The 27100-nt window shown below is 35.8% G+C and overlaps 3 protein-coding genes and 1 pseudogene across 7 annotated transcripts in view; 2 read left to right on the forward strand and 2 right to left on the reverse strand.

The window, feature by feature from the left end:
- Positions 1 to 27100, forward strand: part of LOC105212012 (uncharacterized) — a 463761-nt gene that overhangs the window by 178085 nt on the left and 258576 nt on the right. The gene's annotated exons all lie outside the window — the stretch shown is intronic.
- On the reverse strand, positions 13890 to 14500 carry LOC105212019 (lipopolysaccharide-induced tumor necrosis factor-alpha factor homolog). The gene is made up of 2 exons (XM_011183763.3): positions 14235 to 14500; positions 13890 to 14169 (listed from the first exon to the last, which is right to left on the reverse strand). Exons 1-2 carry the CDS (start codon positions 14447 to 14449, stop codon positions 14073 to 14075), a joined length of 312 nt encoding a protein of 103 aa, XP_011182065.2. The 5' UTR covers positions 14450 to 14500; the 3' UTR covers positions 13890 to 14072.
- Positions 14610 to 15214, reverse strand: LOC105212020 (lipopolysaccharide-induced tumor necrosis factor-alpha factor homolog). Its single transcript, XM_011183764.3, has 2 exons — positions 14788 to 15214; positions 14610 to 14719 (listed from the first exon to the last, which is right to left on the reverse strand). Exons 1-2 carry the CDS (start codon positions 15003 to 15005, stop codon positions 14623 to 14625), a joined length of 315 nt encoding a protein of 104 aa, XP_011182066.1. The 5' UTR covers positions 15006 to 15214; the 3' UTR covers positions 14610 to 14622.
- On the forward strand, positions 17722 to 19467 carry LOC128922261 (odorant receptor 42a-like; annotated as a pseudogene).

Genomic DNA, 27100 nt, shown 5'->3' on the forward strand with positions numbered 1-27100 from the left:
TTTGCATTTTGTAAAGAATTCATTGACAATTGATTTTTTGTTGTTTTTGCTTATTCGAGGCTTATTTTCTGTTTTTGGTTTTTACTTTTGTGGTTTTATCTTCTTTTTTAATATTGAGTTTGGATTTAGGACCAAGTAACCAGTACATTTTTCTGGTCTTTATTTTAAGTTGTTCACGTTTTGCTTTTATATGGTGCTGCCAAGTCAGTCTTCTATCTAAGTGGATCTCGAGGTATTTAGCGCTATTGCATTTTGTTATGATTGTTTGATTGAGATTGACACTGGGACAATCTCCTAATTTCATGGTGAAGGTGACATGCGCTGATTTTGTTGCATTGCACCATGATGATCCAATTACGAACCCATGATTCTACTTCGTTTAGATGTTTTTGAACAGTTTCAGAAGCGTCGATAGCGGAAATAGCTGAAGCAAGAATGGCGGTGTCAACGGCATATGTAGCAACAGTTAAATTTTCATCATTTATTACTGGCATATCAGCTTTGAAAATTGTATACAGTGTTGGCCCAAGTACGCTGCCTTGAGGAGCATCAGCTTTAATGTCGTGAATGTCGGATAATCCAGGGTCCTTGAAATGTCCTGTTGCCATATGGCAACGCTTGGTACCATAGGTCACTAGTTTACATATAGGTAGAAAATCATTCCGCAACCCCCAAAAATCAAACTTCAAAACAAAAATTTTCAATTCACTTTATTATATATCATTAAAAATTTAAAAATAATGAATTCATTTTATTAAATATCATTGAGATGATACAATATTTTATTGAAAAATCCTGGTTTTTCACATTTTTGTATGATATGCTTCGAAGCAAGGCAAACAAAGTCCAACATCGCATTTTTTGCAGGCTCTTCGCACGATGGAATTGCATACATCACCTGCACATCGCCTTTTATTTCCAATTGGAACCACAAGGTGATCAGTCCTGTCATAGCGCAGGACATTCGTTACGGATTCAGTTCGTTTATTTGAGGTTTTTTGGAACCTTTGGAACCGCCGTAGTGCTTGCAGTAGTAAATGGCTACTTCTCTCTTAAAATCCTTAAATGACTTATTTTCATTAGCGGATCTATAAAGAAGCCAGCTGTTTTGCAAGCTTACATCAATAAGCCAAGTAAAGATGGAATACCACCATTTTTTTCCTCTAAAGCTTATGCGGTGGCCTGCAACATTTTGGTCAAATCGATCTACACCCGACATAAATTTGTTGTATTGAGTTACAACGCACGGACGCGGAACTGGTATTTTCCTACGCAATTCTCTACTGTAGCGAGAGGCTGTGGATTTTAGTTCGCTACTAAAACATGTCGATGCAAGGCAGACTACCGAGTTATCTACCCATTTAGTCAGATAAATTGACTCTTCTTTGATTTCCACGCTTTCGTAATATCCTCTTTGCTGTTTACGCAAATCCTTCTTATGTGGAATAGGACAACTTTTTGGAATTCGGTTTTCTCGAATTGTACCGGTAGCCTGGAAACCTCTTTTTTTTCAAATAAATCATCAATGGTATTCCAGTGAAAAGATTGTCAAAAGGATAACGGAAGTTCTTGCACCTCTTCCGAAAATTCGTCAATCATACACAAGAGTGGAGCTGCGCAAGTGCCAAAGCGTTCTTCATATTTAGGATTCTTACCTTGGTATATTTCAAAATTGATCATATATCCTCTAGGAGTGCAAAGAGACCAAGCTTTGTATCCGAAACGAATTGGCTTTCCTTTTATGAACTGTTTACATCCATGGCGACCGAAATATGCAATCATACTTTCGTCATATGAGAGATTTTGTTCTGGGTGAAAGTTTTCAGTCATTTTGGCCTTTATATGGTCAGTCAGTGGGTGTAGTTTCCAAATAGTGTCAAACCTATCAGAACTAGCAGACGGTTCGTGCAATGCGGACTCGAAGTGCAGCATATAGTTGATTTCCTCAAAGCGGTTCCTTCGCATAGCATTGAAGACCATAACGTTTTGAATGTCATCATCGCAGCTCCACATGTCTCGAAAGGCTCCTGTAGAAGTGTAGCCAGTTACTATCAAAATTGCGATGAACACACGTAACTCTGAAAAATTTTGTGTTAAATATAAATATCCTAAAATCAAAATAGAGATTACATCGTCATTACCATCTATAGTAAGTTCTTCGTATCGTTTCTGATGATGCGTAACGTACAAATTCGAACATTTGCATATATGTTCAAGCAAGTCGTCGCTGAAAAATTTCTCAAAAACTTGATGAGGTTTAAGATCCCGACAATCTTCGAAATTTGTTTCATTCAAATATAAATTTTATAGAAAAAATCATTGAGAGTTATTTTATATTCCAATCACTACACAAAAACACAACTAGCCCGACCGCGCGAATATTCGATATCTTAGATATACTTACTTTTCCATTTCACGTTTTTCCCCACTCCACATTTTGTATACACTTTGCAATGCATTCACGACCACGAACCAAATAAAACTGACGAGCAAATGAATGCTGCCGAAAGCGCGATCAATTACGCAACAGCCACGTGCTAACAGATAACGGTATCTGCATTCTTTGGAATTTTGTGGACATATTAAGCAAGACTATTGCGAGTTGCCATATGGCAACCCCAGGGTGATTTGGGTTAATATGGTTTTAACGATTCGATTGGTCTATAAGATGATAATTCATTTTCTGGTTTATTTGGCTTTAAAATCATTATAATTTCGGCGCATTTCCATTGTGTAGAAAAGTGACTTAGCCTAAAGCTACAGTTAAATATTAACACTAAGAATATCATAAATTTTTTTGGCAGTTGTTTGATTGTCCAAGCATCAATATTATCTAGGCCTGGTGATTTGGAATTTTTTAGGCGCGACACTTCTTCTTGCACTTCCGACAGTAGGGCATTGGTTTATCCATTTGACATGGACAGTCAAGATAAGCTTCAACACACTGACGCTGATGGTCACTATTAAGGGCAAACGGCTTGAAAATATTCTAAAGATGATTGCCGAAAGCGTAGGCTTTGTTTTTGTCGGATCTACACCATGAGTTGTTAACATCTTCGGAGGACGTTGTAAATATTTTGTTGCTCTTCATAGATTACAGTCATCATTTTTATTTGGATCGGCATTCTTAAGAAATTCTGCTATCGATTCTTCTTTCAGCTCTGCTAATTTAGATTTTAATTCTTTGATTGCTTTGTTCAGTCAATCGAATTTCTACCATTCTGGCAGATTCTTCGAAGTCGTCTTTTATTGTGTACCATTTCAGCCACTTCATCTAAATATGGCACTTTGTTCCGACCGTGAGGATTGGATAAATTAGTAGGAGAAGCTAGCAAAGCGGCTTCATGTATTTTTTGGGTGAAGTTTTCCACAGCGTCGTCTAAATCCCTGTTATTATTTATTTCCATATTTAAATTTACGTTAGATTCAAGCCAAGATTGAAAAAAAATTATGTTCGACCTTTTATTTAAAATACGCAGCTTACGAGAAGTGACTAAAACTGGCATATTCATATTGATAATAAGAGCAGAATGATCAGAGTTCAAATCTTCATTGTTAAAAATTTCTAAACGATTAGGATCAATGCCGTTGTAAATTGCGAAGTCAATAAGAGCTGGAATTTTGTTAAAATCGGACAGCCAGTATGTGGGGCTGCCAGTAGACAAAACGTTAAAGTTACATTGAGAAACACATTTGTACAACTCACGACCTTTAGGATTCGTGCGACGTGATCCCCACCATGGATGTTTGGCATTGAAGTCACCTCCAACTAAACATCTGGAACCCATTTTGTCGAAGAATGCTTTGAAAGTTTGTTTGTTTATGTTGAATCGGGGTGGGAGATATAGTGAAGTTATAATAATCTCACCGTTGATTGTCGGGATTTTCAAAGAAGCAGCTTGAATTGATGGTACTGAAACTAGCTCTGAAACAACGTATTTTAGTGATGATTTTATAAGAATTGCCGAACTACCATGTGCTTTACCGTCAGGATGATTTGAAGTGATGAGATCGAATCCATTTATTCTAAAGTATGACTTTTCGATGAAGTGGGTTTCTGGGACCAGTAAAATATCTACATTACTAATTTTTATAAAATATTCAACTTCTAGTCTTGATTACTCAGTCCGTTGGCGTTCCAAAGCGCTATTTTCAGACTTAATTGCATAGCTTCGTTAAGCGAGAAGACATCATATTTATTAATGTTGAGGTTAATTCGATTTGTTTGGCAATCATTTCTACAAGTTTATCTAATTTTCCATTATTTCCGTTATTTGTAGTAGAACTTTGGCCTCTTATTATATCTGCATAGCTGACGTTTTTATTGAAAGGCTGTTGTTCAAAATTTGAATGATATATTGATAAATTTTACATCGTATATCCTATTGTTGTTTATTGAAGGTTCAAGGCCAACAAAAAATATTGACATTGGCAACTTGGAATTTTTTTTAAACTATTTTTTAAAACTGTTCGATATGGCTTATCTTCTTTTAATTAATATGTATGAAAAACAAAACCATTCGAATGTAAAGAGTTTACAAGCTTTCTGTAGCATTCACTGTTTGCAGTCATTACTCGTGCTTGCGCGTCTCTACCTGACTTGTACGCGAAATTTTCTCTATCAATAATAGCTGGTTTATGCGAAATTACAGCTGTTGTGGGAGAGTCTCCCTTTTCGTTAGAGTTGTGGTCATCAATTTGCGCATCCAAATTCAGTACTGAAAACCGGTTTGAGTTGTTTGGAGCTTCATTCAACCTTGCTTTTTTTTGAAAATTTGGGAGAATCAATATTCGCACGCTTTGTTGCTTGTCCAATCTCCTCAGTTAGCTGATTGCTAACTACAGTGATCCCCGCTTAAGTGCATCATTATTTCAAAGGAATTTGCAATTGTGATAGGTTTTCAGTCATAACTGACTTTTTTCTGCTATGATAAAAGGTCAGTAATGACCCTGTAAAGGCATGAGAGTGAACAGTACAGCTGTATAGTTAATTAATTCCAAATACTAATGTGTTAGAGAGATATTTATGTAATCAATATCTTTACTATTATGTTATACGCGATACATTTGTTTAGAAACTTAAAATATAGTAGTTTGTGGGTTTCTTGTGGGTCTTTCATTCTATTTAGCATCGAAGAGATGAGTGTAGCTGCAAAAGTCGTCGGTATGTTGTTCCACTCTTCTATTAAGGCCTTTTTTGAAGTGACATATACGAAATTGTATGTTTTTAAAGATTCTTTTTCATATAATCGCTTAAGTATTCAATGGGATTGAGGTCGGGGCCTTGTGGAGAGGTGTGAAGCTGTTTCGCGTATTATATAGCATCCATTCGCGAACCAAATATGCAGTATGCTTTGGATCGTTGTGTTGTTTTAACCCTCTGTGACTGACGTGATATAGTTCTAACAATTCTAATGACGTGGTAGACTACCAGACACCATTTCTATGTCTTATATTTTCCAAGTTCCGTTTTGTAAAACTAATAAAACTATTTTTATTTATTGTTTATAAGTTTAAGTTATTATTTATAAAGGTATTTTTCTAATTCAAAGCGAAAATTGATGTTATGTGTTATTTATCGGTATGGCATGATTTTTCGGCAAAAAACATAGACCTGTATTAGATCATCAAAAAACAATTCAAAAATTAATTTTTTTGAACAAATGTTTTTAATTTTTTATTATTCAGACTTCAATTTAACAGTTGATAACAAAAAGTAACAAATCCAGTGGTAAAAAAAAAATTAACAAACACGTTAAATGGCACATTAAAGCCTATAACTTAACAAACAAAAAATATTTCACGTTATAATTTATGAAGCAAAAATTTTAGATTTTGCTTAATTTACACTTGAGTTAAACAGTCTTAAGACTTGAGATCATATGTATATGTATAAAATCTACAACTTTTCCTGGCAGGTTTCCCAAAGAAGCTTTGAGCACTGGAGGCAAATTGGCCTTAAGCAATCACAACAGCAATACCTTGTTACCCTTTTTATTTTTTGGGGACAAATTGAACACAATTTTCTTCCACTTTGTGGATTAGATTGAATAATTGAAGGAGGAGGGGGTAGATCTTGGCCAAGAACCCTGGTGAGCATCATTCTTAGTTCTCGTGACAACCTTTCATTGTACACCCGGAATTTCATATGGTCTAGCACCAATTTTCTTGCCAGATTGAGCATAAATGTTTTTCTTCTCATTTTTACATCACTGTCAGTACCCATTTGATATACATAAAACAAAGGCATTAGAACCAACCATATCTTGTACTCGTTGAAATACTGCCATAGGCCATCGAAGAGTTTTTCGACTGCATGAATATATCTAACACTTTTTATCAATTTCGTCAACTTCTCCTTTTGTATGATTGTAATTTGCTATCATAACAGGTTTTTTTATATCAGTATCTGATTGCTCCATAATAACAAAACTAAAAAATAACAATTTTACTGACGTGTTGTTTAGGAGACACTATGAAAATATAACAAAAGTACTGATGTTATTGTCTCACAGACACCTACCTTAATATTGATGTGGTTGACTCGCAGACACTTTTTCGCTTAAAATGACACATGTGCTTACATCAATTGATCTGAACAAACTAACATAGGCATGAGTACATAATAAGAAGGTACAGAGAACGAGATAGTAGATGTATGGAAAATAACGGTACAAAATACTCTTTTGTGTCTGTTGGTGTCTGCTAGACTACCACATCAGTCACAGAGGGTTAAAACATAATCATCACTTAAGCCCATTTCTTTAACCGACTGCTTTAAATTCTGCTTCAAAAAATATAATAAAATAAAATCAAAATATAATAAAATAAAATAAAATAAAATAAAATAAAATAAAATAAAATAAAATAAAATAAAATAAAATAAAATAAAATAAAATAAAATAAAATAAAATAAAATAAAATAAAATAAAATAAAATAAAATAAAATAAAATAAAATAAAATAAAATAAAATAAAATAAAATAAAATAAAATAAAATAAAATAAAATAAAATAAAATAAAATAAAATAAAATAAAATAAAATAAAATAAAATAAAATAAAATAAAATAAAATAAAATAAAATAAAATAAAATAAAATAAAATAAAATAAAATAAAATAAAATAAAATAAAATATAATAAAATATAATAAAATAAAATAAAATAAAATAAAATAAAATAAAATAAAATAAAATAAAATAAAATAAAATAAAATAAAATAAAATAAAATAAAATAAAATAAAATAAAATAAAATAAAATAAAATAAAATAAAATAAAATAAAATAAAATAAAATAAAATAAAATAAAATAAAATAAAATAAAATAAAATAAAATAAAATAAAATAAAATAAAATAAAATAAAATAAAATAAAATAAAATAAAATAAAATAAAATAAAATAAAATAAAATAAAATAAAATAAAATAAAATAAAATAAAATAAAATAAAATAAAATAAAATAAAATAAAATAAAATAAAATAAAATAAAATAAAATAAAATAAAATAAAATAAAATAAAATAAAATAAAATAAAATAAAATAAAATAAAATAAAATAAAATAAAATAAAATAAAAGAAAAGAAAAGAAAATAAAATAAAATAAAATAAAATAAAATAAAGTAAAATAAAATAAAGTAAAATAAAATAAAATAAAATAAAATAAAATAAAATAAAATAATAAAATAAATTAAAATAATAAAATAAAATAAAATAAAATAAAATAATATAATATAAAATAAAATAAAATAAAAGAAAATAAAATAAAATAAAATAAAATAAAATAAAATAAAATAAAATAAAATAAAATAAAATAAAATAAAATAAAATAAAATAAAATAAAATAAAATAAAATAAAATAATAAAATAAATTAAAATAATAAAATAAAATAAAATAAAATCAAAATATAATAAAATAAACTAAATAATATAAAATAATACAAAAATGGGGAATTTTTTTTTTCCTTAAGAATTGCAGCACATGCCAATAACAGATAGTCATCATCCGACGATGACATGATGACCGTTCGTTACGAGCTCAAAACTAAACTGATGTTTGACGTGTTAATTTGAACGTTTGCGGGCAACACACGATTGAACATCACTAACACATATGCACTGTTTGACGCAATTATTTGATCGTCTCCAGGGCACTTAAGATCAGCTTTCAAACTCCAGGAACTGCCATACATGCCCTAACAATCAAGTTGCCTCGACCATATTTCACAGTACATCGCAAATGTTTAGTTAGAAGCGTTGTGTCCGGTTTTCGCAAAACTTTTTAGGGTTCATCATACCCGAAAAGATTAAATATGCTTTCCTCTGTGAAAAGTACTGTCTGTCAAATGCCAATACCTTTCTTCACGTGCTGATTTGCGAAAGTTATGCGTTTTTGACTGTGCGATTCAGATATAGGCCGTGTTCGTCGCGGTGTTGGTGAAGATAACCATTACGCCGTAATGTTTTCTGAATTGTATACTTGCTCAACCATATTTCTGAAGCTTTTTCCATTTCACTGCCTATTTCTGAACAGCCCAAACAAAAATTTTTTCGTACCATATCCCTAATTATGTCTATCATTAAGCGTTCGCACGCCTCTCGATTCATTTTTGTATTCTCAATTATTATTTTTACAAACGAATCTAGTATGTGCTGTATTGTAAACTTATATTTAGAGGTAGTTTTATCAATTTCGCTCATTGATTTTGCTTCTTTTCGTTATCGACATCGAAATCGACATTAATTTTTAATTAAATTTTCATCGACTTGATAATGAAATGCAACTCTGCGATAAAGACCCTATTTGTAATTATATACAGATGTATACGTTATTTGTCTGCTATTGGCTGCATTTTTTGATAAAATACCATTAATACTACACGACGGTCACTTAAGCGGAGATCACTGTATTATAAATAAATAGTTTCATAAACATCAAGCTGGAATTAGAAGTCTAAAGCAACCCCAAAATAACGTGGCGTAATCTCCAAAATAATGATTCTTGTATACATACATACATACATATGGCTATAGTTGACGATCAAGCATCACACGCACAAAGCGGAAAACAGCATTACGCATTAGTTCTAAGGGGTAGTTCCACAACGACGGTTGTTATACATTATGTACATATGTATAACTCGCAGGCGCAGCGGAGTTTTTTGAAATTTGATACAAATTACATAAGTGTGCTAAACAAAATAAGTTGTACTCTAAATATGTCCAATAGTAATCTTCCATATGTTGCCTTGCATATGCCATCGTCTGAAGAGCTGAGCAATGCGACGAAACCGCCACCGGTTTATATGCAAACCGCGAATGTAACTTCAGTGCAACCGACTTGCAGTGGTATACAGATAACCGATGAGCCTGAGGAGCCCAATTTCAGAGCAATTCCCACGAACTCGGAGGATTTGGAACAATTACCATGTTGTGTTAAATGTTGTTGTAATTGCTTAATTTATATTACTTGTTGCTTTATATTAGCATTAATAAAAACCGCGATTGTATATCTTGCTACATATTAATGTAAACTTGTGTAAATAAAAGTGGATCAATATAGAAATAAACGATTATACATATGTATGTAAGTATATCTGAGATTATCCTTACATATATAGGTATGTTTCCAGCTCGAATTTGTTATATGATTGCGTATTTTCTAATCTGCATATTATTGCACCCTTCTCCTCAATTGTAAATGCTTTACGTCGTTGTGATGACATTTTTTCACAGTAACAAACAAACAAGAATGCGTGACGTTCAAGTGTCAATTACTCACTGAGACTCAAAACAAAAACGAGCCACGTGCCGGCGTCGGGAATCAACGAACATTGCGGGAGGTGTATATAATCATGTCAGTCATTCTAACCGGACATAATTTATTAAAAATGGGTCATAATAAGCGACATGTCACTGTAAGCGAAGTCATTATATCCGACTTTTTTATACAGAATTTTATATGAAAACCAAACTTCGTAGTGTAATTACGTCATAGTAACCAGTTGGTCAATATAGGCGGAGTCATAATAAACGGATTCTACTGTAGTTTGTGGGTTTCTTGTGGGTCTTTCATTCTATTTAGCATCGAAGAGATGATGATATATGATTGCGTATATACTATGTATAAACCTAAGATATGGTTTTTGACCCATAAGTGGGCGACGCCACGCCCATTTTCCATTTTGTAAAAAAATCTGAGTGCAGCTTCCATCTGCCATTTCTTATGTGAAATTTAGTGTTTCTGACGTTTTTCGTGAGTTAGTTAACCCACTTTTAGTAATTTTCAATCTAACTTTTGTATGGGAGGTGGGCGTGGTTATTATCCCATTTCTTTCATTTTTGGACTGTATTAGGAAGTGGCTAAAAAAACGACTGCAGAAAGTTTGGTTTATATACATAGCTTTATTGGTTTGCGAGATATGTATAAAAAAATTGTAGGGGGCGTGGCCACGCCCACTTTCCCAAAAAATCACATCCATATATGCCCCTTCATAGTGTGATCCTTCATACCAAATTTTATTTCCATAGCTTTATTAATGGCTTAGTTATGGCACTTTATGTGTTTTCGGTTTTCGCCCTTTTGTGGGCGTGGTAGTGGTCCGATTTTGCTCATTTTCGACAGCAACCTTCCTATGGTGCCAAGTTTCATCAAGATATCTTAATTTTTACTGAAGTTACAGCTTGCACAGACGGACGGACAGACAGACATTCGGATTTGAACTCCGCTCTTCACCCTGATCACTTTGGTATGTATAACCCTATATCTAACTCGTTTAGTTTTGGGTGTTACAAACAACCGTTATGTGAACAAAACTACTCTCTCTTTAGCAACATTTGTTGCGAGAGTATAATAAATTAGAAAATAAGAAGTTTGGACAATTCAGAGGCCATCGGTTTACATTATGTAAAAAAATCGAGAGATGGATTTTTTGATTTTTGGCCTACGGCGGAACCACTGTGCATTGCTACTATTATTCACCATTGCTCCTATAAGCAACAGACAGGAACCCCATAGGGAATTTGTAGGCAGAAAGTTATAAAGGGTGATTTTTTAAGAGCTTGATAACTTGATTTAAAAAAAAAAACGCATAAAATTTGCAAAATCTCATCGGTTCTTTATTTGAAACGTTAGATTGGTTCATGACATTTACTTTTTGAAGATAATTTCATTTAAATGTTGACCGCGGCTGCGTCTTAGGTGGTCCATTCGGAAAGTCCAATTTTGGGCAACTTTTTCGAGCATTTCGGCCGGAATAGCCCGAATTTCTTCGGAAATGTTGTCTTCCAAAGCTGGAATAGTTGCTGGCTTATTTCTGTAGACTTTAGACTTGACGTAGCCCCACAAAAAATAGTCTAAAGGCGTTAAATCGCATGATCTTGGTGGCCAACTTACGGGTCCATTTCTTGAGATGAATTGTTCTCCGAAGTTTTCCCTCAAAATGGCCATAGAATCGCGAGCTGTGTGGCATGTAGCGCCATCTTGTTGAAACCACATGTCAACCAAGTTCAGTTCTTCCATTTTTGGCAACAAAAAGTTTGTTAGCATCGAACGATAGCGATCGCCATTCACCGTAACGTTGCGTCCAACAGCATCTTTGAAAAAATACGGTCCAATGATTCCACCAGCGTACAAACCACACCAAACAGTGCATTTTTCGGGATGCATGGGCAGTTCTTGAACGGCTTCTGGTTGCTCTTCACCCCAAATGCGGCAATTTTGCTTATTTACGTAGCCATTCAACCAGAAATGAGCCTCATCGCTGAACAAAATTTGTCGATAAAAAAGCGGATTTTCTGCCAACTTTTCTAGGGCCCATTCACTGAAAATTCGACGTTGTGGCAGATCGTTCGGCTTCAGTTCTTGCACGAGCTGTATTTTATACGGTTTTACACCAAGATCTTTGCGTAAAATCTTCCATGTGGTCGAATAACACAAACCCAATTGCTGCGAACGGCGACGAATCGACATTTCACGGTCTTCAGCCACACTCTCAGAAACAGACGCAATATTCTCTTCTGTACGCACTGTACGCATTCGTGTGGTTGGTTTAATGTCCAATAAAGTAAACTGAGTGCGAAACTTGGTCACAATCGCATTAATTGTTTGCTCACTTGGTCGATTATGTAGACCATAAATCGGACGTAAAGCGCGAAACACATTTCGAACCGAACACTGATTTTGGTAATAAAATTCAATGATTTGCAAGCGTTGCTCGTTAGTAAGTCTATTCATGATGAAATGTCAAAGCATACTGAGCATCTTTCTCTTTGACACCATGTCTGAAATCCCACGTGATCTGTCAAATACTAATGCATGAAAATCCTAACCTCAAAAAAATCACCCGTTATATTGCTATTAAAGCAGTCTTATATACAAAGTTATTTAATTTGATAAGGATTAATACCAAAGTATCAACATAGGAGCTTTTATAGCGGTGGTATTTAAGTGTATTTTTTTATTAAAAAAAAACACTTATGGTGACATAACTATAATAGTTATACATATGTTGTCGCGATATTTTAGTAAGTAAGGAAAGGCTAAGTTCGGGTGCAACCGAATATTCTATAAGTGAACAAATCAGATTGAATTTTGTAATTTCCGCCATGTTATCAGTGTGTCAAGAAAATATTATCAACCGATTTTCATTGAAATCGCTCGAGTAATTCCTGAGATATGGGTTTTGAGCCCATTTTCCATTTTGTAAATGTAATGTATCTGAGTGCAGCTTCTTTCTGTCATTTCTTGTGTAAAATTTAGTGTTTCTGGCCTTTTTCGGTAGTGATTTAACTCACTTTTAGTAAATTTCAACCTAACCATTGTATTGGAGGTGGGCGTGGTTATTATCCGATTTCAACTATTTTTATGCTGTGTGATGGGGTATGTAAAAGAAATGACTGCAGCCCCCTAATGCGATCCTTTGTATCAAATTTTACTTTTATAACTCTATGTTTTAGTTATGACACAATATATGTTTTCGGTTATCGGAATTTGGTGGGTGTGGCAATGGTCCGATTTAGTCCATTTTTATACCAACCTCCTCAGGGTGCCAAGGAATACGTATTCCAAGTATCATTAAGATAGAAGGAAAACAGACGGACAGACAGGCGGACGGACAGACAGACGGACGGACAGACATCCGGATTTCAACTTCATTCGTCATCCAGATCTTTTATATATATGTATATAGCTTCATGTCTAGCTCTTTTATTTCTGGGTGATACAAACAACCAACAACCGTTATGTGTACAAAACTATAATACTCTGTGCAACATGTTGGGAGAGTATAAAAATAATTGTTTATGCATCGCTATGGACATCTGGCGGTTTGTATGGATATGAGAGTATTTATATATGTATGTATGTGTGTGTGTGTACTTGATAAGTATGCTATTACGTATATTTAACTGGTAAGGAATTTAATAAGTCATGCCTAAGAGTCTGTATAAATTCGTAAATTTTTTGCTCTACAAAAAATAATGTGTTTAGTTCCCTTAAATTTTTATTGTGCTTGCATGAGATAAATTAAAACCGCAACACAGTTGTTTTTATAACTAAATAATCATATTGCTAACCCTGTAGGAAATGGATGCTTACAACATATTTTTAGAACAGAACACAAACACCTTTCCATGCTATGGATGTTAATCTTTAATATGATTACAGTCTATTGTTTTGGAAATGCCATAGTCTCTAGTGTGTCCCGGTGTATCCATGTTTTTAAACGATTTATCGCGTGGTGGAAAAGGTACGGTGCAATTGCAACCAATTACAATATATTTTCTAAAAAAAAATATTATAAATAACAAAATGTGGGAAAGTTGTACTTAATGTGACTTTTAATAGCTTCTCAATAGCTTACGTGACTTGACAGTCATTGACTTAGCTCACGTACAAATAGCGCCACATACCTTAATGTTTAGTCAGCTGAGATTCAAAACAATCTAAAGCGTGAGTTTAATATGTCGAAATATATATATTTTTTGTATATTTGTGGTTTACTATATTTAGTATTACGTTTCCAAACGCATTTTACTGGTAGATTCTCCTTCCTACTCCTCCACTCTTTTGATGCACTTAGGATTCATAGGTGCCTATGAAAGTGCCACACATGGGACAGAAATGATTCGCATCACGGCAGCTATTCATACAATACGGCAAACAGCAGAAACAACTGTTTAAAAAATAATATATAATATATGTTACATGAGTGGTTGCATAGCTAAGTGAAGACCTCACCAAGTCCATGAAAGCAATAGGCAAGCCAAATGCGTTTTTACCGTCGAACGATATCGAATATCCGTCGTCACTGTGCATTTACATTGTGGACAGCGTATTAGTGTAGATTCTCGACCCACACGCGGATTTAGATTTATGGGAATAGTTGAGAAATTAGACAGCTGAGGCTCAACGACCATTTCAATATCATTGCTGATAGAGTGCACATTGTTCATCTCCACAGGAAAAGGCAGTTGCAAGCCAGCATACGGAGGCCGAATATTGGACATTTTCAGAGTAGACGATTTTTGACACTTTTTAAGAATTTTTAACCAGAATAATCGAGGTCGCACAGTAACGCGACTGTTTTAACAACCGCCTTGGTAGAACTACCGATCGTTTTGAGCCCTTAAGATTCATATGCGCCTATGAAAGTGCCACACATGGGGCAGTAGTGATTCGCATTGCGGCAAGTGTTCATGCAGTACGGCAAACAGCAGCAAAAACTATTTAAAGATAATATACCAATAAGAGATATTACATAAGTTGGTACATCTTCCAGTAAGGGTCTCACCAAGTCCATGTAAGCAGTATACAAGCCAAGTGCGTTCTAGTCGTCGCACGATATCGAATATCCGTCGTCACCTTACATTTACATTGTGGACAGCGTATTTGTGTAGGTTTTGGACCCACCCGCGGATTTGGATTAATGGGGATTGTTGTGAAATTAGGCAACTGAGGCTCAACGGTCATCTGTATACCACTGTCATACGGGTCTTGAATACCAGACATCTTCAGGGTACAAGTTTATTTCAGCGCTTATGCGATATTTATCTGGAATAAGCGAATAACAACCGTTGTGCGAGAATTACCGTTCAGAACTAATCGATTGCTTTCATCTACGTTTGAATAGTAGACTGACTGTAGTGAGAGTGTCTTTCCTCTGCTGGCATGACTCATGTCTAAACTTTACATGAGCTCAAAAATGTTACAAGTTTTTTATCATAGACACGTTTCTATAATTCTTAGAATGAATTGCATTTTGATGTTGTTTAGTATGAAGTATTGGCCAACAAAAACAAATACAAAATAGAAGTAGCACGAGCTAAATCTAGAAAACACAGTGGCTGGAACTACAGTTCGTAGGCCAATTCGGCCATGTTGGCAGTGGGGATGACGGGGGGTGTAATTCGTTGAGTTGACATGCTGAGAAGGTAATGTTTCTACAACAAAAGGGTTCACAGTTTCTACAGTTCGACGTCGAATTGGGCATAGTAGAACCCCTTGACCATTTTGTGCGCTTCGACAAGTAGTAATTATGATCTAGCTTGTGAATCTCAAACAAATCTTCTCCTTGTTCGGAGCAATTGTGCGGGTGAAGTCCGCTGCTGCTAATGTTCCTTGAACTCTGAAGCGTACCAATCAACAACTTTTGTTTTTTTGATTAACATGGATACCTGCCGGCGACGGCTTAACCACATGTGTGCTCAAGAATACAACGTATAAATAGATTGCGTTGATCAGCGCCCTGATTTTGTTATGCATCTTCAGTATCAATTAGCGTGCGGTATGAACACACTAGCCACCTTTATAGAGCTCGAGGCCCATCTAAAACCTCTGCCGATCTTTGGGTCCGGCACCCGGTTGCAATGCAATTCCACACCGAGTAACCAAAGATCCTCTCCCTGCATATAGGTTTCAAACGACAGCCAACACGAAACTCCCCGAAGGTCCAAACCCATTGAGCAGCTTAGTAGCGAAGATCACTGGATTCCTGCTCCCCGTGGCACCAGGTTAAAGTCTCTGGTAACACAATTGTTCTTATTGGTAGGAAATACCGTTTAGGAAAAAGCCGCCATCAAAAAAATGTAATCTTATTTGTAATTCAAGCCAAGAAATATATTATAGCAAGCATAGAGAACAGACTAATTATCAGCTATTAGCAATATTTATAAGAAAAGTCAAAGAGATTAATTATAATTTCGACTATCCGAGTTCATAATAAACATATTCATCGAGTCTATAGTAAAATGTAAATGGTTTGGTTAACAGGGAAGGGTATAATTTAAGTACAGTTTTCTTCATCAAAAAGTTATTTTTAAGAGCTATAGTGCCCGGTAGGTGCCCTCAATGCTTCGACATATCTTTTAAAGTGATATTAAATAGCTCTCTGATTGAAATTATAACATTTTTCAATAGTAAATAGTAGCGCATTCGCGTCTTGGCTCCCACGTCACTGTTGACAGTCATAACTTTGAAGTTGTAGATAATTTCGTATACCTAGGAACCAACATTAACACCGATAATAATGTCAGCCTTGAAATCCAACGCAGAATCACTCTTGCCAACAGGTGCTACTATGGACTGAGTAGGCAATTGAAAAGTAAAGTCCTCTCTCGACGAACAAAAACTAAACTCTACAAGTCCCTCATCATTCCCGTACTACTTTATGGTGCAGAAGCGTGGACGGTGTCAACATCCGATGAGACGGCACTAGGAGTTTTCGAGAGAAAGGTTTTGCGGAAGATTTACGGTCCCTTAAACATTGGCAACGGCGAATACCGCAGAAGATGGAATGATGAGCTGTATGTGTTGTTCGACGACATAGACATATTCAAGCGAATAAAAAGACAGCGGCTACGCTGGCTGGGTCATGTTGTTCGAATGGATGAAAGTGCCCCAGCTCTGAAAGTTTTCGATGCAGTACCCGCTGGTGGAAGCCGAGGAGACCTCCACTCCGGTGGAAGGACCAGGTGGAGAAGGACCTGTCTTCACTTGGTATTACCAATTGGCGCCAAACCGCCAAAAGGAGAGATGCGTGGCGCACTGTTGTGGACTCGGCTATAACCGCGTAAGCGGTTTCTACGCCAGTTAAGAAGAAGAAGAAGAAATAGTAGATTTGCACACTTCGAAGCCTTAAAGCAATCTGAAGTGATTGTGCTTTTCCCAAACACGTTGTGCCCACGCTCTCATCGTAATGAGGGCGGAGCCGCTGCTGTGAAAACACACACGTCCCTCAAGCGCGAACACTAAAGTAGCAGAACAAGTATTTTTATTTCTTTTCTGTTCGATTTCAATAATTAAGAATGTAATGCTTGAACAAAATAGTTTTGTAAGTTCGTGGCTGACACGCGACGTTGAAGTTCCTTAATTAAAAATTCATTGGAACCATAATTAGAGTTGAAAAATTCTAAAAATAGTTTTCATTAAAAAACTAAAAATAATTTTTATTTTTGGACAGTTTCTTGACAATTATATAACTTTCTTTTGGGGGAATTCACTAATTGTGAGCTATATAAATAATTGTTCTTCCTTACGGTTAATCAGTGTTTCAAGGCTTTCGTTATCGCTGTAATATATTTTGCTGAAGAGTGCATTCAAGTGTTAGCCGTAAAGAATCGTATTTACTTTGTTAGTCGGCTTCTGTTCAGTAAGTGGAACCTGCATTCAGTTATCTACTATTATCATGCTATTAAGTGGCGCTTCCAGAGCAAAACCCTAGCGGAATATGCGTAGAATCATTGATATATTTTATGGACGTGGACCTGGAGAATTCAAAACAAATGAATCCTTTTGGATTGTATTTTGGTGCTGGGTACTAATTGGCATAAAACCTTTGAGACCCTACGGCTACCTCCGAACATTGTATATGTTGCTCTGCTGGATTTGTCTGTTCATGAGTCCGATTGCTTTCAATGTCGGCTTTGTGCAAGTAGTGCAGAATTCTTCGATGACTGTTATACTGACTACGCTACAAGCGACACTCAATGTGCTAGCACTGCCGCTGAAGGCGATCGTGACGGCCCATTACTTACAGCGTCTACGTAATGTCGAACCAATATTCAAAAGTTTGGATGCACGCTATCAGAGGCCACAGGAACGTCGCGCAATAAAGGACAGTGTTATCAAATCGACACGCTTATTCGTAACTGTGGGCGCAATGTATTTAGTTTTCGGTACCATTTCATGGTTACCAGCACTCTTTACACACAGTCAACCGTTAAATACATGGCTACCAGTTGTTGACTGGATTCCACTGCCGACCATACATTTTTGGCTGCATTTCCTCTTAGAGGTGCTTTTCGTATACTTTCTGCTGGTCTGTCAATTCACGAACGATCTATATCCGGCTATTTACTTAATTGCAATTGGTTGGCTTTGGTTAAACGTTCACGTCGTCTGTTGATCTATTTTCTGCATCGCGCTCAGAAAGAAATCTCTTTTGTCGCTGTTAAGTTGTTTCGCATTAATTTGAGCACCAATTTGTCGGTGAGTCGGTGGTATCACATGCCAATAATGGGATTATTATTTTTTTGCTCGTTCTTCTTTTAAGATCGCCAAATACTCATTTACCTTATATACCTTCATCAACAAAATGGGCCTCGGACAGAATATAAAGCATCAATTGGAATAAGGTATTGAAAATAAAATGACTCAGGTGTAAATAATTTTAATTTTCTTAATTTAATTTAGTACTTTAAAAATTGATAATGAAAGGCTAGTTAAAGAGTGTCTTAGATCCATATCAATATCTTCTAGCTCGTGTGGGTACCCGGTCACCGCGGAATCGTTGGTAACTGCAAAGCAAGGTCCATCTCAGCGCGATCATTGGTTTGCATACTGGACATTGTCCAATGGGCACCCATGCGTTGAGACTTGGGATCTTGGCAGATGCAAGTTGCTAAAGCTGTATGGAGGAAGGCGAGGTGGAATCATCTAAGCATTTCCTCCTCCATTGTCCAGCTTTTGCCAGACTGAGGTTGAAACACCTCGGAAGGTCCATTTTCGGCAATCCTAGCGAATTGGGTAGAATCGGCATTAGTCGACTAAAGAAATTCGTAACAGATTCCAAGCGTTTTGCTGAATCTTAAGGGTCTTTGATCCATCAGGAGTTTATTGGTATCACAACGGGCAGCTCTCAAAACTGTCTATGTGAGATCTTCTGGAGTTTCAGAGATCTGCCTACAAACCTAACCTAAATGCATAATAGTCGAAAAGGCGGTACCTAGGTAATTCCATCTTCCAAACTAAATAAATAATTGGCATCAGTAAGCTTGATGGTTGAAATCCTTAGAACTAAAATTAGGGAAACGAACCTTATTGAAGACAAGTTCAACCTGCTCACATCTATGACCGGACATTTATTGGCAGTTAAAGAGTTAGGGTTTTTCAAGACATGTGAGCGTCGTCGTCTATCAGCCGATATGTCTGATAATAAGGGAATCAAAATGCCTCCTTTTTCTATATGTACCGTTTGGTAATTCATTTGTGGTTCCACTGTGACAATTGTAGTTGTTGATGAGACTAAGAACACCTGATAAGCAAACAAGTATTCCGTATTATACATTCACAGTTTCATGAGAAATCTGAATATTGTACTATTCCTTGAGCTTCTTCGTAAGACCCCTGTTCGAAATTTTTCGATTTTGATTTGGTGATTTCTTTCTCGCAATGCACTGCACCTGCACTCTTTGGAAGGTTACAGAAAACATTTCTCTAGCGTTTTTGCCCAATTGGTGATTATAGCGCCCTAGTTGGACCACTTCAAACTATAACTCTTTGCCAGGCATTTTAAAAATGCAATTGGTTTTAGATATGAAAAAAGGAAAAATGAATCACCAACTAATTGACAAATTCATTGTAAATGTCATTACGAAGATTAGGTAACGGTTAACTTTGTAACACGTGCTAAAAAAGTAAAAAAAAAATTAAGTGTGTAAAGAGTTTCTTGACACTAACAAAATTGAATGATACTCCATTTGTGTTGTTCTTGGTTTGTTTTTGCATTTCTTTTGCGGTATTATTTCAATCAATTCTCTTTAAATACTGTATGTAACCATCCCTGATTTAAAAAAATGTTGAACTGAAGAAAAAATTAATATATTTTGCAGCGCAAAGTGAAAAGTGCATTTATTTTCAATGTGTAAACTATTTTTTGACAAACTGTACCTTCTGTATCTACTTAAAATCGTCCATAGTCCGCTGATTTTAGTACGAGCTTTTCAAAAATGTGAGTTCCCGCTGTTTAACTCATTGGCTCTTTTTTTTGTGTGTATCTTTACTATATGTAGAATCTTGTATATTTTGGACCCCGGCAAAGGGGCGCAGCTCTTTAACAGAAGTTTTAGCTAGGAGGCAAATGAGTTTTCAAGTCAGTACACCTACATAGATCAATTTATAATTAATTCCTCGCTGACTACGGTAAATCATCATTATTGATATAAAATTCCATAACTATAATGTCTTCACTTTCTCATAATTGTCTTTGAATAATTGTGTATATTTTTACTTCCAACTAATAACACCCTTGAGCTCACTGTTTTATCCTTGAAGCCTGACATTCGCACAATGCATCACTGCACACAAGTAAAGACAACAATGCCTGGAGAGACTCGAGAATGTGTCACATTTGTTTCTACAGACTTGTTTGCTTTATTACACATACGTACTTACATACAAATAAATAAACTTGCGAATACTTAATGCAAGCACATATCCACTTCTGCATGTTAACTATATAACATATAGTATATAAGTTGAGTAGTGCGCACATCTGTCTGCATTTTTAATTCGCGCAAGAAAATATGCAAGTAATGGCCTTTAGTTTGCGCTTTATTTGTTTATTTATTTATATGCACACATGCACACTTATTTTTCGTTGTTTATTTCTTAATTTTTATTTTCATTGCAAATTGTTAGCGGCCATCGTTCAGGCAGCTGTTAGCTATGAACAGTGTTGCCACACATTTCTTTTTATTATATTTAATTTCAATATATTAATTTTCATTTTTCAAATGTGTACCGATTTTAAGAAAGGAGTTTGCAGAAAAGATGTTGACCTGTTAAGAGTTAACTTCTTCTACTTTTTGGTGGCCTATAATCTCACTCTATTACTACTTCTGATTCCACTAATTGATGTTACAATACAAATTTTGATGCTGAATATGTTGCATCGAGCCGAAAGCCTTGTCTCATCAGTTACTCAGGTTTGGTTCGTTAAAATATGAAGATTGGCATAAAATTTCCGGATCCCATTATTGCAATAACCAGCATTGAGCCTTATGCTTCGTCTACAATATAAACTGTTAAACTACAATTGTTGAATGTTGGTTCAATATAGCGTCGTTGAACGTCGTTACGTGATCTGTTTATAACAGGAGATGCTTCGGAATGACCTCATTCCCCATTTGATAGATTTACATGGCTTTAGTTTTAATTTTTTCATATAGTAAGTGTTCTGAATTAAATGCCTACTATTTTACTCTTTTAAATAATGAAGTTTTTGGCTTTTAATACCTGAGAGCTTCTGAATGATAGATCAATTCGTTCAATAGCGAGATCACTTATGAGCAATTTTGAAATCCAACGCAGAATCAATGTTGCCAACATGTGCTACTTTGGACTGAGTAGGCAATTGAAAAGTAAAGTCCTCTCTCCACGAACAAAAACCAAACTCTACAAGTCCCTCATCATTCCCGTCCTAATTTATGGTGCAGAAGCGTGGACGATATCAACATCCGATGAGACGACACTAGGAGTTTTCTAGAGAAAGGTTTTGCGGAAGATTTACGGTCCCTTAAACATTGGCAACAGCGAATACCGCAGACGATGGAATGATGAGCTGTATGAGTATTACGACGAAATTGACTTAGTTCGCCGAATAAAAACCACAGCGGCTTCGCTGGCTAGGTTATGTTGTTCAAATGGACGAAAGTGCTACAGCTCTGGGAGTGTTCGATGCAGTACCTGCTAGTGGAAGCCGAGGAAGAGGAAGACCCCCACTCCCTTGGAAGGATCAGGTGGAGTAGGACCTGTCTTCAGTTGGCATTACCAATTGGCGCCAAACTGCCAAAAGGAGGAATGAGTTGATTGCAATGTGCCTTATTTGGTAAACGACATTTATAGGTTAATACTTTAAAGTCGTTTCTTATAGAACGGCTAATTAGATATTAGATTAAACAAGAGGTATGGAAGTATGTCTTCTAACTCCTATGTTATTGTAGACAGTAAAGTAAACTGTGGACAGTTCCTATGTCTTCAATCTGGCTGTCAATTCTTCAGCTTTGAAAGCAATGCATTGTGACTGATAGTTGGAGATTTTGAAGTAGAATTCATTTCGTTAGAGAGATAAACATTTATCAGAACTTCATTTGAAATTTGAAGAAACAAGGATGCATTCATGGCTAGAGACGAGAATAAAGGCGTATACTTAACATAGAGTAGGCAATGCTGGTAATTTCGATAAACTGATGATGAAAGACGGATAACTCAATAATCATGACAGGACTCAATACTTAAAAAAAAAACCAACAAGACGAAGAACATAAGTGAATATAGACTAGAATAAAGGCTAAGACCTCAAGATGAGAAATGGCGTTTCAGATTTGAAATTGATTTCAGGGCTTGTAGTTTCAACGAAATAAGGTAACATTTCCCTTTTCCACGTGTAATTTGGATCTAGTTTGGACTTAAGATTAAAATATTGATCGAAGAGAGCTTATATAATTAACGATCTACTTTCATTAAATTTCAAACAATATGGCAACACCGCATATATGGAATGCGCCACTCGCATGCCCCGGCAGACGATCGAAATCCGAATATGCTCTTAAGCTGTAGCTCCACTTACTCGCAGTTGTACAAACAAACGTGTGTGTGTGTAGAAGAGAGCGCCAGTCTCATATGTCCTTCAGTTGCTCTACAACAACAACACAACGTACATATGCACATAGCTTGCAGTAGCTTTAGCAGTTTGCCATTCAGTAGCGCATCATGTTGCCGGATTAAGCGCTTAAGTATTTCGTTTGTCTGTCGCTTGACAGCTTGAAATGGTCTCTCCGCTTTGCAACAAGCTCCGCTATAGACTATTATATACCGCATATATCGTATACGCCCGCATCGGCCCTCGCACCCGCCATAATTTCGCCGCTTCGCATCCAAACAATTTAATCAAGTTGCGTATAAATTCATGTTACATTTTTCATTGTTGTTGGTGTTGTTACTGTTTTGTTGTACTACTCTTGCAGAGCTTAACTATTCAACTGCCTGCCTGCATGTTGGCGGCATGGACGTTGGCGGCGGCTCCTCAGTGCCTCGGCAGCGCGTTGAGCTTTTATCCTTTTCGGCGCATTTGCAAAGTGAGATGAGTCATTTTATTGTTGTTGTTGTTTTTGTTGTTGCGCCGCAACACAGCTGCGGGTGGAATTCAACATTCTTGCAACACTCAGGCATTAACTCAGCTATGTATGTACATATGTCTGTATGCTTGTAGTGAAATGCTGCACTGGCCCTGAAATGCTGCTTTTTGTTGTATTCAATATAGTTGTAGTTGTTGGAGTTTTTGTTGGATATCGCATTTTTGCATATCGCATATGTGCGTAATGAATACTATTTAATAATTAAATGCATACATGCGAATACTCAATGGCATTCTGCTAAGTGCTTTCCAACCGCACGATGAAGATATTGAGATCTTCGATAAATGGGGAGCGCATTTCACGCGGTTTACTTGATAAGTTCATACTCAAGTGTGGAATATACTGTATCTGGATAAATATAATTGTGGTATTAATTGCCGGCGGTTGTGGTTAGTGGTGCGTTGGTCTCGAGTTGGAGCTTGACATTTCCGGATATGTGGGAAGAGTTATATATTTCGTTATGGAAGATAATATATCAGTACATCCGGGAATACTTACAAATGCTTGCGAAACCATGGGCGATGACCAATAAAAATGAGCACTTCTTAGGATCGTTCGAGAGAAAAGTTCTCCGAAGGATTTATGGTCCGCTACGCTTGGGCGTAGGTGGGTACCGGATCAATTGGAATAACGAGCTGTATGAGGTTTTCGGCGATATGCCGCATATACAGCGGTTGCGCTGACTCGGACATATCGCCCGAATGGAAGAAAACACTCAAAGGCGAAAAATGTACTACACGGTACCCACTGGGGGCCGAGGAAGAAAAGGAAAGGTGGAAGGATGAAGTGGATGTGGACCTGACGTAGCTTTAAATTGCCAACTGGCGCCGTCGTACGCGGCCAAAACCGACACTCGATTGTGGTGCCAATTGATGATGAGGCATCATCGCCTGCGGTCCAAGACACTAAAAAGTAGAGGCCATCGAGCCGGAGAGTCCGTGGCATGCAGAAACAATTTATTGCACAATTTATGATATCTTGATATCATTTTCATTTATACAGATAATCATAAATTTCTTCTTACACGATTTCGTACTTTTGATGTCTCAACACATTCGAAAATTTAGAGATCTAGGCTTTCTTAGGCGGATTTTTCTTCCTTTCCTTGCAGGGGAACTCGGTTCATCGTGTGCAGTGTACTCGGATAACTGTCAATTGGACTTCGGAATTATATGTGGGAGTCATGTTTCATCCAATGCCAGATATTGACAGAAATTTTTTAAACAGGTGGCAACCTTCCTCAAACTTTCCTTTTCAACTTTAATCTACTCTAAACATATTGTTGTTTGATGCTCTTATTGTTACTATTACTGTATTTATAAAAAAAAATTTAAGCGGGTGGCAACCCTTCACAAGAAATATTTTCAACTTTAAGCTTTCCTAAACCAAACACTGTGCTCAAACTGGTATAAATTGCTTATATTAATCATTAAATTTAGTAAAAAAATTTAAATAGATGGTAACGCCAAAAAAATTACTCTCTGCTAGTACATAAACATTTTTTAGTTTGAAATACTCATATGATTATAATTCGCTTGTCAATGATGAAATTAAAAAAAAAAAATAAATAAATTACGTGGCAACTCTCCTCATAAAACATTTTCAACCTGAAGCTTTCCTAAACCTTTCAGTATTTGGCGTTCAAATCTCTTATATTAATAATTGAATTGAATATAAGTTTGAAGCAGTTGGCAACCTTGCTCAAAAAATATTGTTAAATTTGAAGTTTTGGATGCTTAAATTGATTTATAACAATTATTAATCATTCAATTTTAATGGAAAATAAACTTTAAATAGATGGCAACTCTCCACAAAAAAACACTTTCAACTATAATATTGTCGGTGCTAGTTTTTAATACTCATGTTGTTATAATTCGACAGTATTTAATGAAAATTTTGAACAAAGTGGCAACCTTCTACAAAAATATTTTCAACTTTAAACTCCTGTAAACTTATTATAGTTTAAACCTTTTTTAGTTCTAATTCACTTGCGTTAACAACATAATTACATACCAATTTGAGACGGGTGGCAACTCTGACCAAAAATACTATCAAAATAAGCTTTCTCCCATGCCGACAGTGTGCTACTTAAGCCAAAATCAATTGTCAAAATCAGTAACCAAAATTTAACGAGCCAAATCCCACACAAAAGCATACCCCCAGGCGCCTAAACACGTCAAAACACATACAAACATAAACACAAAGATGCCACAGCCATATCGCTTCGTTTTCCGGCTACACACTTATTGATTATGATTGACTGCATAGCGTCAGGCGCTAAGCCACCACCACAACAAGCACTTTAGGCCATCTTATAAACAAAACAATTTGCCAACAACAACATAAACAAACGCAAATCACTTAACACTGCCAAATCACTACCAGAGCAACCGATTTCAGCTACAATAACAACAAATATTTATATATAACGGAACGCATAAACTATAAATATTTGCATATTTTGAAGCTATAAAATATTTATTGCGGCAAAGTTGCGTAACTCGGGTAGGGTGGTGGGTTCAGTACATTGGTGGTTGTCTATTGAGTGCGAATGGAAGTTTCATAATCCTGAAATAGCCTGCAGCCAGCGCCTAAGCGTGTGGGGATAGAGCGCTGAAGTCATAGTCAACTCAGTTGTACGAGTGACCAAGGGGATGGTAGTGGAGAGAGAGAAAGTGAGTGCGAGAGAGGAGTGCGCCGATCACAAAAATCATAAAGACAACGAGTTCTAAGAAGCTACAGCTGAAGACTCCACCCACGCAAAGCTCAACTTGTGCTAGTTTTCTAAATATATTTTTATTATTATTGCTTTCACTTCTTCCAATTTTTTCTATTATTTTGGTTGGTGGGATGCCCAAGCAGCCGTGCAATGTGCGACGCCTTGTTAATAGCCAAAAATCGCTGTGGCAAATATTCACCAGCGCCAATGCTGTGTGACTGCCTGAGCGCTGAGCGGGTGGCGGATGAGGTTGTCGACGGCGCCGCTGGCGAAACCATGAAACAAGCAGCTTATCCGGATTAATGCAATTTAAATAATGAAACAAAAGTAAAAAGAAATGATGCTGAAAGGAAAATAGAGCAATAGCAGCAGCAATGTAGCGAGTAGCGATGAAGTGCTCCGACGCATGGACATACAAACTGAAACTGCTCATTGCTGATTATTTTTGTTTTTTAATTCCATTTTTCTTCGGAACATTAAGTTCTACGGCCGTTGAGTTCGATGCCACCCAAAGGGCAGACACGTGCAATGGTTTGGAAATCATCACTTTTGGGGTGGTTTCTGATGTTGAAGGCGGAAATGTGTTCTGAAGTTTTTTTTCTATTTCCGTTGTTATTTAACAATTTTCGACATTTAGCGATGCTCAATTAATTTAATTGTTTGTGTTCCTTGGTGTCAAGGGTGTGTTGTAGCGTCATGTCAAAAGTAGTCTTCAGTTACTTTTGTGGTTGTTAGTTAAATCTGTTAACAATTCTTGAAAGCAACTTTTTTCGCGAAGACTTTGGTTGACGTACCGTTTACTGTTTTATAAGATTTCTTACAAATCTGTTGAATGGAAAATTAAAAGGAAAATATTTTTTATTTTTACTTAAACAATTGTGAGTTCTTTACTTTTTGCTAACCTACAAAACATTTTGTGTGTAAATTTTAAAGAAAATAAATATTTTTAAATAAATAAACTCTCTAGGTTT

This window comes from Zeugodacus cucurbitae, chromosome 5, assembly GCF_028554725.1.
Source record: "Zeugodacus cucurbitae isolate PBARC_wt_2022May chromosome 5, idZeuCucr1.2, whole genome shotgun sequence".
Lineage (NCBI taxonomy): Eukaryota > Metazoa > Arthropoda > Insecta > Diptera > Tephritidae > Zeugodacus > Zeugodacus cucurbitae.